The sequence below is a fragment of the Podarcis liolepis genome (assembly GCF_965112155.1).
Source record: "Podarcis liolepis genome assembly, chromosome: 5".
Classification (NCBI taxonomy): domain Eukaryota; kingdom Metazoa; phylum Chordata; class Lepidosauria; order Squamata; family Lacertidae; genus Podarcis; species Podarcis liolepis.
This window is the reverse complement of record NC_139556.1, coordinates 94,514,846-94,528,936: the sequence shown is the minus strand read 5'-3', so window position 1 is coordinate 94,528,936 and position 14,091 is coordinate 94,514,846. Positions and strand designations below refer to the sequence as shown.

The 14,091-nt window shown below is 47.2% G+C and overlaps 1 protein-coding gene across 1 annotated transcript; it reads left to right on the top strand.

Moving 5' to 3' along the window:
- Nucleotides 1–252: 252 nt before the first annotated feature.
- HRG (histidine rich glycoprotein) lies at nt 253–13,209 on the top strand. The gene is made up of 7 exons (XM_083504253.1): nt 253–642; nt 2,501–2,611; nt 3,351–3,438; nt 4,768–4,934; nt 6,864–6,977; nt 9,118–9,213; nt 12,320–13,209. Exons 1-7 carry the CDS (start codon nt 439–441, stop codon nt 13,118–13,120), a joined length of 1,581 nt encoding a protein of 526 aa, XP_083360379.1. The 5' UTR covers nt 253–438; the 3' UTR covers nt 13,121–13,209.
- The last annotated feature ends 882 nt before the right edge of the window (nt 13,210–14,091 follow it).

Sequence of the window (14,091 nt, the reverse complement as noted above, 5' to 3'; positions counted from 1 at the left end):
GCCTTGCAGGGGTTTCCACTAGATGACGCTTGGTGGTCTCTTCTAACTCTAAGATTCTATGATTAAATACAATAGATAAAATGCACTCTCTTCATGAGACCATCACATCTGTGCAAAAACAGCTGCCTCCCTATTTGCGGACGTTTTATTTCAGCCAAAGCCCACATACCTTTGTTCCTTCACACATGGCTACTTGGCCAACTTGAATCCCGTTCTGTTTGGCTTCCTGTCACTCCATTAATGATTCATTTTCTATTTGCCTCCCTTGACTGTGGATCAAAGCTTTAGCTTTGCAGATGTTGCATCGGTATAAAACGGTGCACCTTTAAGCATCCCCCTGCGTGTGTGCGCATCTCTGGAAGGACACTTCACATGTAAACTCCGAAGGGAGAGCAGAGAAGGGGTGAGCTGAGGAAGCCAGTTTCTACCACAGCCAAAATGGAGCTTCTGGCAGCTGCTGTGCTGATGGCGGTGCTGCTGGGCTCTAATGGCGAAAACCAAGCCGCCGTGGTTTCTGCAGACTGCAACGATGCAGGAATAGAAAGGGATGCTGGAGTGGCCCTCGACTTGATCAATAAGCACCGCAAGGATGGCTATATTTTCACCCTCTTGCGTGTTGCCGATGCTCACATACAACATGCGGTAAGTACTACAGCTCTGACTGGCTCCTTTGCTGACTTTTCTCTTAGGAACACAGTGGTACCTCTGGATGCGAACGGGATCCGTTCCAGAGCCCTGTTCACATCCAGAAGCGAACGCAACCCGCGTCTGCGTGGGTCGCGATTTGCCGCTTCCGCGCATGCGCACAACGTCATTTTTACCATCTGAACATGCGCAAGCGGCAAAACCTGGAAGTAATGCGCTCCGTTACTTCCGGGTCGCTGCAGCGCACAACCTGAAAATACTTATCCCGGAGCTACTTCAACCCAAGGTATTACTGTACAGGGAGTTGCCTTATACCGAGTCCTCTGGCCCATTGTCTACACCAGGGTATCCCAAATTTGGGTCTTCAGCTGTTTTTTGGACTACAACTCCCATACTCCCTAGCTAGCAGGCTCCATGGAGGACAGCCAAACCTGTCTGAAATTGTCTCAAAGCGAGACGTTTCAAGAACACACTGGTGTGAAATACCTCTATACGTCTGATGCGAACTGGAGAAATGTCAAACCAATGATAGCAGACATTCTGACCAAGCCACTACCAAGAAACCATTTTGGGAATGAATCAAAATGGGGCTCTGGGTGGTTCCTTAATTGTGCGTGCAATTGTTTATATTTGCCAGAGAGGGCGTTGGTGGGATAACCCACCTCATATAACCAACATGCTTAAATCTAATTGATGCATGAAGAGGTTACTGTCATAGAATAAGCTGTCCTCCCAGGTTTAGCTCTGTGTGGGATGAACTAGGCAATCAAGACTTTGTCCCCCTCCAGTCTACCTGAGAAGCTCAGTTTGTAAAGAGGACATAGCTGGTTGCTCCAAGCTCAAACCACATGACTCTCATGAGAAGTTTTGTAAGGAGAAATATTGCAGAAAAGATTTATGAGAATGGATTTTAAGCTATGGATTATTAAAAGTAATAGTTAGGATAACAAATGTAAGATTAAGAGATGAGGTTTGAAGACGTGGTTGATGGAAGCCTCATGCTAAAATAGCCAAAATGCTGTATAAGATGAGATGAGATAGATGTTCTGGTTGGAAAATATATGTAAAAACTAATAAAAATGTGTATTTTAAAAAAATGACTCTCAGAAGCCATTATAGAGTAACTATACAAATAATTTGGGAACTTTAACCACTTTGTAACAGCTGAGTTTTACTGCCTGTGCAATCTATTTGGGAGCACATGAATCTGATCATTGGTTAGTTTGAACGTTAACCCTAAAAACACACACACAAAAAACCTTACCCAACATATTGCCTTTTTATATGCTAGGGGAAGAGGGAAACTTTGGAAGGAACTCACAAGGGCATATTTTAAAAATCTAACAACCTATACTTCCACGCTTTAATTTGCTGCATATTTTGTTGTTTAAAATCTCTGCTGCGGTTCTCTCACCAAAAATTACTTGCCCCAAAGCTGGATCTTGGAGCCCAGGGAAGTCTCCTTTGATACCTGTTTCTTTTCCTTGCCACCAATTCAAGGCATGCTGTAAAGGTGCCTGCCTGCTGAGAAATACAGCATTCCCTAATTTATTGCTGCATATATATCCCGCCTTCATTTAATTCCCACAGCAACTGGCAAGGCAGGTTAGGCTGAGAGAGAGGACGACTGGCCAAGGCGAGTTTCACAGCTGCAGCATTTGAAATCTGGCTTCCCAGGTCCAAGTCTAACACTAACAACTAGGTCACACCAATCGCAGGGGGAATTACTAAAAAAAACCCAAACTGTTGGATTGCACAGAATTGGGGGTGGGGGGTAAATGGGGGGTAGCTGGATACTGCCAAAATATCTTCTGCAGAAATGCATTTGATTTTGTTGCATTTCCTCCCATTCCAGGGAAATGATTCCATCATGTACTTAACTCTGGATGTGCTGGAAACAGAATGCTCTGTATTATCTCGGAAAAACTGGTCATCTTGTGGAAACAGGCCGTTCTATGGCTATACAGTAAGTAACAGCATCTTTATTCCTTCCGGCAGACTCACGGATACTGCCGATACTCTGTGGCAGGCATAGGCAAACTCAGCCTACAATTCCCATGATCCCTAGCTAACAGGACCAATGGTCAGGGATGATGGGAGTTGTAGTCCCAAAACATCTGGAGGGCTGAGTTTGCTTATGCCTGCTCTATGGATATCAATGTTTTTGTGACTAAGGATGTGTACTGCAGCTCTGGCACACTCCCACCACTGGCGTTTGAAGCTGAGAGTGCTTGTCATTAGCCACAATCTCTTTGCATTCTGTGGGCCCTTGAGAAATTCTACTGCTTGGTTGATTTCCCCTCAAACCGGCTTCCATCCAGCTTGAAAACGTATGCCACGGTTAAGCTGAGATATGCACATTTGAGACAGCTGCCGCACATGTGCACATGGCTGCGCATGCACTGAGGACAGCTTCAGGCAACAGGAGTTTGCGGGGGTTGCAGGTGCAAGGACACAAATCAGGTAATGTGCATCAGGTGAAGACATTCCAAGCCCCTCATCGATGTGTACAAAAAGGTAAAAATGTGACTTGAATTGCAACAGCGGAAATAACCTTCCAGCGTTTTAAGTCACTAATGTGTACACAGCTTAAGAAAACTACAGTAACCGTCAGAGCAGGGAGGCAAACATCCCTTGTGTCTTTTGGAAAAGACGGGTGCTTGTATCAGAGCTTCCGACAGATGTCTGTCTTTTCCCTTCTCCAGGACTTTGGGCGATGTAAAGCTGTTGTGCAAATAAACCGGTTCCTTGAGGAAGAGAAACTGCATAGATACAACTGCACTATGAGCCCAGGTATTCATAGCTTCCAAATGAAGTGTCTGTGAACTCAGGCAGGATACAGACAAAAAGATGAGTCACTGCAATCTGGTAGCTCACTCACAGCATTACAGGGGAAGCTGCCTTATAACGAGTCAGATCATTGGGTCCATCTTGCTCAGAATACCAGGGCTGGGGAACCTTTCTAAGGCCATTTCCCGTGGAAAGTCTCCTAAGGGGCGCATGGGTGCCGGGGGCAGGAATGGAACGGTAGATGTGAGTCTTAGCCTTTGTGCACAAGGCTACATTCCAGACACACAAAAGCAGGTGGTTTAGTCTAAAAGGACTTGAAGTGGCCCTCTAGAGATGCTAGCTACCTTTGAAGGTGACCTGGAAACTACAGTTAATCCAGAATCCAGAATGCGGCAGCTAGACTGGTGTCTGGGAGCGGCCGCCAAGACCACATAACACCGGTCCTGAAAGACCAACATTGGCTTCCAGTATGTTTCCGAGCACAATTCAAAGTGTTGGTGCTGACCTTTAAAGCCCTAAATGGCCTCAGCCCAGTATACATGAAGGAGCGTCTCCACCCCCATCATTCAGCCCAGACACTGAGGTCCAGTGCTGAGGGCCTTCTGGCGTTTCCCTCACTGCTAGAAGTGAAGTTACAGGGAACCAGGAAGAGGGCCTTCTCGGTAGTGGCACCCGCCTTGTGGAACGCCCTCCCATCAGATGTCAAGGAAATCTTACTTTTAGAAGGTAGTCCTGTTTAGGGAAGTTTTTAATGTTTGATGTTTTATCCTGTTTTTAATATTCTGTTGGGAGCCGCCCAGAGTGGCTGGGGAAACCCAGTCAGATGGGTGGGGTATAAATGATAAATTATTATTATTAATATTAGCAGGGATTGAACCTGGGCCTTTTCCATGCAATCCAGATGGTTGGCCACTGAACCACAGCCCTTAATTGTCATCATATGAATTATCTTTTCTCCCAAGCTGACCCCAGTAGAAACCTTCCCCCCCCCCCCCCCACTTTTCAGCAGATGCTGGCAGCAGACTTTGGTGATTTGTGATGTCAGAAACCTACTTTTCAGGACCATTTTTCAGCTTTAATTTTAAAAATGCACCGTCTTAACTTTCAAAGGTATAAACGCAGTATCTTTAAAAACACAGCCAGGTAATTCACCTGAAGAGAGAGAATTCACTCGGGATTTGATACGGAGGAAGATACAGGGCGAGGGAAGTCAGGGATTAAAGGACGACACTGGGACATCCGACGTGCTATAAATCAATGACTTCACCATGCATGTTAATTATAATCCCAGGCAACAATAATACAATGCTGATAACTGCTCACTTTTCTCAGTTCCACCTGAAATATACGAGTGCAAGGATTGTCCAGTGAGGGTAACAGTCATAGAAGCCACTGAAGAGCACATGAAGTACGCCAACGGGGTCTTGGAGCAATACAATCAGGACAGCAACCAGACAAACTATTACAAGGTGGAGGAAATAAAAAAAGTTTTCAGTGCGGTATGTATCAGTCTGCCCTGGAACTTAAATTGTTGGGTACAGGTGAAGCTTTCCCCATCTCCCATTCATAGCTGTCAACCGTCCCTTATTTGGTGGGAAACTCCCTTATCCCAGCGCCATTTCCCGCTGCTGTCCCGGATTGATGATGTCCCTTAAATTTCCTGGCTTTCAAAGAAAGCAGCTCCTCTCCCTCCCTCCCTGCCGGCCAGGGAGGAGGGAGGCTCCAACTGTGTTGCTTGGCTGTGTTGCTCACCCAATAAGGAGTCTAAGAACGACTGAGGGGTGGAGCTTGCATGCCTTGTGCCGATCAAAGTGGCCGCGTTGCCCGGGGACTCGCCTTTGCTCAGCGCTTCCCGTTGGTTTTCCTTGCTGCATCCCCTTTGCCAGGTTGCTGTGCTGTGGGAACCACCGCTTGAGGCTTTGATTGGCTGCTGGTTGACTAAAATCCCTTATTTTGGCTGCTGGTCCCTTATTTTCGAGGCTGCTGGCCCCTTGTTTTCAAATCTGTAAGTTGACAGCTATGCCCATTTCTTTGCTAGGAAAGAGGCCATGTGCTCTTTTGTGTACTATTAGGATGGTGTCAAAGGCCCACAATGCTTGGCATGTACATTCCCAGAGTTCACTGGGGCAAACCATGTCTAATCAGTTAATTCGACAGTGCAGAACTGGCACTGTTACAAAGGTGACACGTAATGCTTGTTCCGCGTGCAAAAGAAATGGATTTCTTTAGTGTGGTGGCACCTGCAGTCTGGATCTCAGTGCCTGTTGACATCTGACAAGCTTTGGGAGTAAACCTTACATCACAAAACCCAAGGAAAAATCCATACCTTGCAGGACATCTTCGGGAGGAGGAAAGACCACGAGGAGTAAAGCCTACACAAATCTGGAGTGGAGTCCCTAAGACGGTTGGATGGCGCCTTTTATGCTCCCTTCCGGCAACTCCTGTGGCCAAGCTGGTGCCAAATGTCTCACTCTGCTTTCCTTTGGACCACATCAGTGAGTCCGAGAGAGGGGTCTTCTTGTCTGGGCAGCCCAGGACCTCCATACACACTGCCCAGGCTTGTGGCCTGGAGAGATTGTTGCAGTGCTGCTTATGCAGCAAAAACAACACAGGAGGCAGCCATTCCAAGTTACGGGTCTCTGCAGCCACAGCAGGCGCTGTGATTCTGCAGCAGTTTGACTTCACCCCCAGAGGCATACTCCATTGTCAGATGCCAACAACAAAGGCACCATAAATGCACGCTGTTCAGCGCCTGCTTAAATCACTTTTGTTTAGGGAAGCCTATCCCAACACAAAGAAGTTACAAGTGTTATGTTTTATGTTTTAATCATATTTTGAATATTTTTAAATACCTGCTTCCGACTGTTTTTAATCTATGATTTTAATGTTTCAATTTATATATTTGTAAACCTTTTAGAGGGGCAGTGATTTGGGGTTGTTATTGGTTTTTTACAATCATGTGATATATAATTTTTAGTAATTAATTAAATTCAGCTGGTTTAAATTTGTCGTGTAGCTACCAGGGGCCCAACGCAAAGAGGAAAGGTATGCATTGGCATTTCAAATGGCTGTGCCACCTTCATCATTCTGCCCGGACACTGAGGTCCAGCGCCGAGGGTCTTCTGGCGGTTCCCTCGCTGCAAGAAGCCAAGTTACAGGGAACGAAGCAGAGGGCCTTCTTGGTAGTGGCTCCCGCCCTGTGGAACGCCCTCCCACCAGATGTCAAAGAGAAAAACAACTACCAGACTTTTAGAAGACACCTGAAGTCAGCCCTGTTTAGGGAAGCTTTTAATGTTTAATAGGTTATTGTATTTTAGTGTTCTGTTGGAAGCTGCCCAGAGTGGCTGGGGAAACCTAGCCAGATGGGCAGGGTATAAATTATTATTATTATTATTATTATTATTATTATTATTTGGGATCCCCTGCAGATGGCCGATCGTACGGCGTACGTTGTTGAGTTTACCATCAAAGAAACCTCGTGCCCCAGAGCCAGTCTTGCAAGGAATATCTCGGCGTGTGAATTTCTCCCTGACAGAACTGCGGTAAGCGAAGACTCTAGCATAAGCTCTGCAATGTGGCGCTTTCTGGGTGTTTTGAACGACAACTCCCACCAGCCACAGTTCGACAGGCTGTGGGTTAGCTAATGCTAGAAGCTAAATCGTGAGGGGAAATGTGAGAGGTTTCTAGACACACACTCACAGCTCTTCGCCGCCTATCCAGGCAAGCAGGAGCCATTATCAGAGTTCAAGGATGCAATCCAGCCCTTGAGGAGGGTGCAGAGGCAGGGGGTGTGGCCTGGGGAGAGGGCGTGGCCTAGTGAAAGCCCCAAGGGCCTGGTGGAGAGGTCTTGAGGTCCACATTTAGCCCACAGGCCTGAAGTTCCCCCAGGCTGATTTAAATATCATCACAATTACAGCGTAAGTCTTCCTCACAAATTTATTAACAGCAACACGAATTACGATGGCTAGGAAGTGGAAGGGGCAAGCAGAATATAAAATGGAAAAATGGTATAAAGAGGTGTGGGATATAGCTATTAATGATTAATTCACATGTGCCATTAAGGTAAGACGGGGAATATGCAGGAGAAATGATTTTGAGGAGATATGGAGGGCATCTGTAGAATTTGTACTGTTAAAACGGAAAGGGGTCAAACCATCGCAAGAGGTGTTGAAATTTTGGGAGGTTGGATAGTTACAATGGAATGGTCTCAGTGGTGGGGTGCACATTTTTATTCTTATTTGTTTGTGATTATTACTATGTAAATAAAAATATAAAAATATAAATAAAAGAATGAATGAAAAACAAAACAAAACAAAACAATTACAGGGTATATCATGCAGAATAACAAACAAATCATCAGTAAAACAATTACAAATCTTCAGTAAAGGTATCCTGTTAAAGGGATCTGGGGTGTGACATACTGTCCAAAGCTCCTACAGGGACCCCTTGGGGTGGTGCCTCTTGTTTGAATTCCTCCTCCATGGTGGCAGTCATGTTGTCTATCACATGACGGTGTGTGTTTTGACTCCACAGAGTGGGAACTGATGGAGACAGGATGTTTGTGTTACTGTGTTCCGTGAAGTGGGACTATTGTCCTTTGTTCTCTTTCTTTGCTGTCTGATGCTAGAGAGAGGGGGAGCCATGTTGCAGTGCTCCGTGTGTGTTTATATGTAAATAAAGTAGATTAGCCAAAATGCTGAGTTGCTGAGGTCTGTTACGCAAGCTGTGAAGACTCTGCGGATCCCAAAGTGTGCCAGTATCTGTTGGCATCGGTCGCTGTGACTGTTCGGGCTGAGGAAAGCTTTTGAAGCTCCCGAACGATCGACCAGGAGGGAGAGAACATGCCAGTCGGGCATGTTTCTCTGCCAGGGTCCTACTTGAGTGTAGGACGAGCTCCTGACACCTCTATCATAGGTATAAGTCATAGGACACCCCTTATCAGTGGTTTACCTTTCCATGGACTCCCTACAGATGGTCAGGAGTCAAGATTGTTGGATTCTTAAGCCTTATCAGAGGAAACTGGCCACTCTCCAGGCACTCGGCTTAAGCTCCTTGTTGACCTCCCCATCTGCGTCTCCCGGCAGGATCAGGCTAGGTCACTATCGGCGATCCTCCTCAAGTGTGAGAAGAACACACCACTCTTCCCTCCTCCCTGCCTCCCTGCCTCCCCCAGGGAGGGGAAAGAGACAGACAGAAATGTATTTACATGTCTTTATTTCTGTCCTTGCAGCAGTACAGAGAAACGCGTCTGTACTCATCAGACTCCAACAGTAGAGAATCATAACTCCACCCCTGTACTTCCAGTACAGGTCAGATGACACTCTGAGCTAACATCCGGTGCTCAGTACAGTGAATAGACTGCCCCTTTGTTCCCATGGTACAGTCCCAAACATCAACACCCTGTTTTGCATTCCAGCAACTTGCAGCTCGCTCTCGCATTGCTGCTTTTCCGTAATAAAGATATAGCCTAGCTTCACCCCAGCGCCTAAGCCAAACTGCTCACATCTGTAACCAATGAAGTTGTGGCATATTTGAACCCATAAACCAAACTACTCCGTGACAGTGTGTTTTATTGTTCTTCTGGGAACTTTGTGGCTCGGGTGCCTTGACACCCAAAAGAATCCTCGGCATCATCCAGCGCAGGGGCACAGATTCACATTGACATTTCCTCCTTCTCCGCAGCACAAAGGACTCTGCAGAGGAAAAGCCGTTAAGGAGTCGGATGCAAAAGATCCCAGTGTGATTGAAATAGAGTCCTGTGAAATCTACGATATTCAAGTAAGTCTATTTCCCTGCCCCCTGCTCCGTGGCTAAAGGGAGTGGCCTTCCCACCTACCTTTAAGTCAGGCTTCCTCAACCTTGGCCCTCCAGATGTTTTTGGCCTACAACTCCCATGTTGCCTAGCTAGGAGGACCAGTGGTCAGGGATGCTGGGAATTGTAGTCTCAAAACATCTGGAGGGCCGAGGTTGAGGAAGCCTGCTTTAAGGCAAGGACAGAAGCAGGCAGCATCGACAGAAACAAGCACGCCGCCTTGCCTCCATAGTTGAGGGGGCCGGTGCCCGCAACATGCGCAGGTGACATCAGCACGCCACAGGACGTGCTGATGTCATGCGCCATGTGCCATGCTCGCACTGTGGACACACGATGAACTGCATGCTGATGGCAGTTGCGTGACTGTGTGCAATTAAGGTAAGCATGTTACACAGCATGCACACACAGCCGCTGCAGGTTTTTTGGGGAAGCGGAACATGAAGGGGGGAACCTTCAAGGACACAATCTGTGCAGCATAAACCAATCCACCAGGTGGCAGCAGAAAATTTAGGTGCACTGCAATTACAGTGGAACCTAATCCGTTCCGGAAGTCCGTTTGACTTCCGAAATGTTCAAAAACCGAAAATCAAAGAGCTGTTGGCAAAGTGAATGGTGAAAATGGAAGAATGTGCCACAGAAGCCGTTTGACTTCCGAGGCATGTTTGAAAATGGAAGAATTCACTTCCAGGTTTTCTGAATTGTTTGGCAGCCCAGACATTCGAAAACCAAGGTTGCACTGTACTTCCGTTAGCAAGTGGCAATAGCAAATTTGTATTCCACCCAGCAGAGAGCACCAAAGAGGGTTCTATACTGTGCTTTCTTTTGGTCTCTAGAGTTTCAATGAATAGGAAGTACAAGCTGCTAATGTGGCTCACATTAATTGGAGATTTTGCAAAACAAAAACAAAAAACTCAGCAAAACTCAACAAGTTTGTGAAAAAAAGTTAAGCAACTTTTGTGCCCGGAATTTCACTTTTGGAAACATGGCAACCGTATACTAGTGATTTATTGCAAGAAAATGCAACCCACTTATAACGACATAAGCCAGGAAGAACTGCAGCATTCCTTAAAATTAGGAAATCTCTTTTCAAGGATCCAGTACTGCAGCAGTTCAGCTCCCTTCAGTCTTTACTCCACAGGAGAAGAGAGCAAGTGGCCCATTTCAGCCTCCTTGCCTGACTTCTGCAGCGCATCAGAAGCCCCAATTTCACATTTCATTAGTGTGACACCAGGTCTTCCTTATCGAGAGTGGCTGGAATAGTGCCACAAATGTCCCAACAAGCAGTGGTTTGCTGGCTAATATATTACAAAGGTGACAATTAAGCATATGTTGCAGCTCTACCCAACGTGCAAATCAGGCTCCTTCACAGCAATGCATCTGAGTATTTTTGGGTGCTTTTTGCAATACCTGTGCGCTACCTGGCTCCATCATTTGGCGGCTTCTGTTTTTCCTCCACAGCTTTGCACATAGACTGCTATATCGGGGCCATTCAGCTGTAAACTAACACATGTGTTGAACACATCACAGTATATCTATCAAATCCAACTCGGCATTGCAATCATTGCAGGGAAATCGCCAATCCTGATTGGCTAGGCTTATGTCCAGCTTCTCTGCAGGAAGGGAAGGTTTTCTGGGATCTAAGCAATATCAGCAACAGCAGGAGTAACTTTGCGAGGGAAGAGATCCTAAGGAAGGAGGGGAAGAGGAAAGGCTTCAATAGGCACAGAAAAGACCGAAAGGATTGCATGTGTCTAATATCTAGCAGGAGAGAATCCATGAGGGTAGGTGCCACCACACCAAAGCCTAATTCCTATTGCAAGCAGACAAGACCTCCTGATAAGGATGCCTTTTCCTGCGGGACACAGTGAAAAGTGCAGATGAGACAGATAAATAAGGCCAAAAAAGGCAAGTGAAAGAGAAGATTCTAAGGAAATCTCACACTGCTTAAGGCAGGGGTGCCTAATTGTGGCCATTCACAGGATCATAGAGTTCTGGAATTGGAAGGGACCCCAATAGTCATTTGGTCCAATCCCCTGCAATGCGGGAATCTAACTAAAACACCCATGACAGGTGGCCATCCAACCTCTGCTTAAAAACCTCCAAGGAAGGAGAGGCCACAACCTCTCAAAGGAATCTCTTCCACTGTCAAACAGATGTTGTTGGACTCCCATCAGCCCTAGTCAACACGGCCAACATCCAGAGATGGTTGGGTTTTGTGCTGGGCCCGGGGGTAACCCGTGAAACGCTGTCCTGGAGCGGACCAGAATCTGGAGGTTCTGCTAGGAGTCAGTCCGACAGGGCCAAGGCAGGACACAAGGCAGGAAACCAGGCAAGGACAGGTGCAGGATCTCAGGCAGGATCTAACATACAGCAATGTTGCTCCCACAACCTGGGGTGGGGTTGAACAGCCTTTTATCTTTGTTGGGGTAGCGGCCGGTCCTGATCCCCCCGCAACTCACCTCCCTGTTTCGCCCAAAGGCGAGCTCTCCTCCTGCGAGTACTCAGGGGTTACTAGACCCAGGGGCCGCCTCAGCCTCCCCTGACCAGAGTGGAGCAGCTGTAAGTGATGGCCCAGCTGAAGGCAATGAGGTAATCCCCGCATCTGGAGCCAGGGCATGCTCAGGCCCCTGACTCGGCCCAGCTGGTGCTTGTTGCAGGGGAACCTGTGCAGACTGGGACTCTTCAGGATCAGACCCTAGACCTGATTCAGATGATGCCTGAGGCAAAGGATCCGGTGCAGACTGAGACTCCTCTGGATCCGAGTCCCAGGCCATCACAGGCTTATAAAGAGCACAGCTTACAGGCTTACAGGCATGGAGAGGACAAATGGTAGGCTGCTGTTTCATGGTGAGCGTGATAGCAGCCCAAAGTCCAAGGACTGACAATCTACATCCAAGGCAAAAAAAAGGAGTTGGGTGCATTCGCTGGTGCAATGAAAATTGTGAAAGGTTCGTAAGCTAACTCTCTTTCTTTCTTTCTTTCTTTCTTTCTTTCTTTCTTTCTTTCTTTCTTTTCTCCTTTTGCTTCCCGTTCTCATGTGTGCTGCATGCACACCTGGTGGCTGCGCTCCAGGATACAGGAAAAGGTTGCCATGTGTGCGGGCACACATGCAGGCACCCGCCACATGGGCACCATCACAACCATGACCACCACCACCATGGTCCTTGTCGCCATCATCACCATCACAGCTTCGGACCTCACCATCGGCATCACAAACATAATGGGCATCACAGGCATGGGCATCATGGGCATCACGGGCATGGGCATCACGGGCATGCAGGGCCCAGAGATGACCACAATTGCTCTGAAGAATATCCTGACTTTCCCCCTCCTCCAGGACCTTGCTACCCTCCTCCACCCCCTGGCGGACCACACCATTTCCCACCTGTTAACGGTCCCCCGCCTCCTCCAGGGCCACCACATGGGCCTCTTTGCCATCCTCCGCCCCCTCCTGATGTCACCAACGATCGTCCCACGTCTCCCCCAAATCAGCGGGTTCGCAGGAATAGCGGCCACCACAAGCGCTGTCACGGCCCCAGGTGTCGTAGGAGGTCAGCTGGGAGAAGAGGAGGAGGAACCTCTGAAGAGCACAGTTCCTTTGAAGACCACCACCCTTTCCACGGCAGCAAAGCCGGGTCGGTCTACTACATCCCAGTTGCGAGTCCAGACAAAGTCCTCCAAGTTCCTGGGGCAGACTTCTTTGGCAGCCCAGACAGTCAGCAGGGAGGCGACAGGGGGCCGCCTTTGTGCGGCAAAGGCCTTCGCCAGAAACCAGCACTGCAGCCATTCCCAGAAGCTGATTCAGAGTCAAAATCATGCCCAGGGAAGCCCAAGTATGACCGGCCGGGCTTTTTGTCTTTGTATCCGCAATGAAACACATTCCCATTAAGCCGAAGTGTTTCCGTAACTACATAGCTCCACGGCCCTCAATAGTGAAAAATAAAACATCTCTATAAACAAAACAGTTTCTTTTATTCTGAGAGGGAATGAGCATTTATGGAAAGAGGTATGTCTCAAGCAGAAAACCTATGTTTGGTTTGTTGGTTTTATTTGATTTATATATCAGCCTTCATCATAAGCTCTCAGGGCAGTTCACAGAATAAAATACAGGATGAAAAACACGGGAATAAATAAAACGGAACAGCACAATAATAGCACACACACCCTTCCCACACACACATTTAATAGCCTGTAGAATATTAATCTGGCTGAAGAGGAACGTTTTCGCCGGGCACCTAAAAATATATAATGAAGGCGCCAGTCGAGTGTTGCCACCTTCTGAACCTCATGTGAAGGAGGCACATGAAGAAGGGCGTCAGATGATGAGTGCAGAATCCAGGATAGCTCGCTCCATCTTCCATATGACAACCCTTTAGATATTTGAAGATGGCTATCATATCTCCTCTCAGTCTCCTCTTATCCAGGCCAAGCATACCCAGCAACTTCAACTGTTCCTCATAAGCCTTGGTTTCCAGACCTTTTATCATCTTGGTTGCCCTCCTTTGTGCCCATTCCAGCTTATCAATATCCTTCTTAAATTGTGGTGCCCACAACTGGACACAGTATTCTAGGTGGGGTCTGACCAAGGCATCATCATCAACCTTTTATTTGACCATCAGTCAGAAAAAAGTACATTTGTCAATACACAGTTAAAGCTCCAGGAAGGTTTTAGAACTTAGCCAACACTAAAATGGGCTAAACAGATAGCCCCATATCAATACAGTCAATTATAGTCTTGCGACGCTTAAAAGCTAAAAAAAGAAATTTGGCCACCAAGGAAGGTATAGCTCTAGTGACATAGAGCTAAATTGGAAGCTAAATTGACATAGGAGTGGGTCTATAAA

Coding starts and splice junctions, on each gene's coding strand:
- HRG (XM_083504253.1), top strand. CDS start 439: ATGGAGCTTCTGGCAGCTGCTGTGCTGATGGCGGTGCTGCTGGGCTCT. Junction 643..2,500: donor ATGCTCACATACAACATGCG/GTAAGTACTACA, acceptor CTCCCATTCCAG/GGAAATGATTCCATCATGTA. Junction 3,439..4,767: donor CAACTGCACTATGAGCCCAG/GTATTCATAGCT, acceptor CACTTTTCTCAG/TTCCACCTGAAATATACGAG.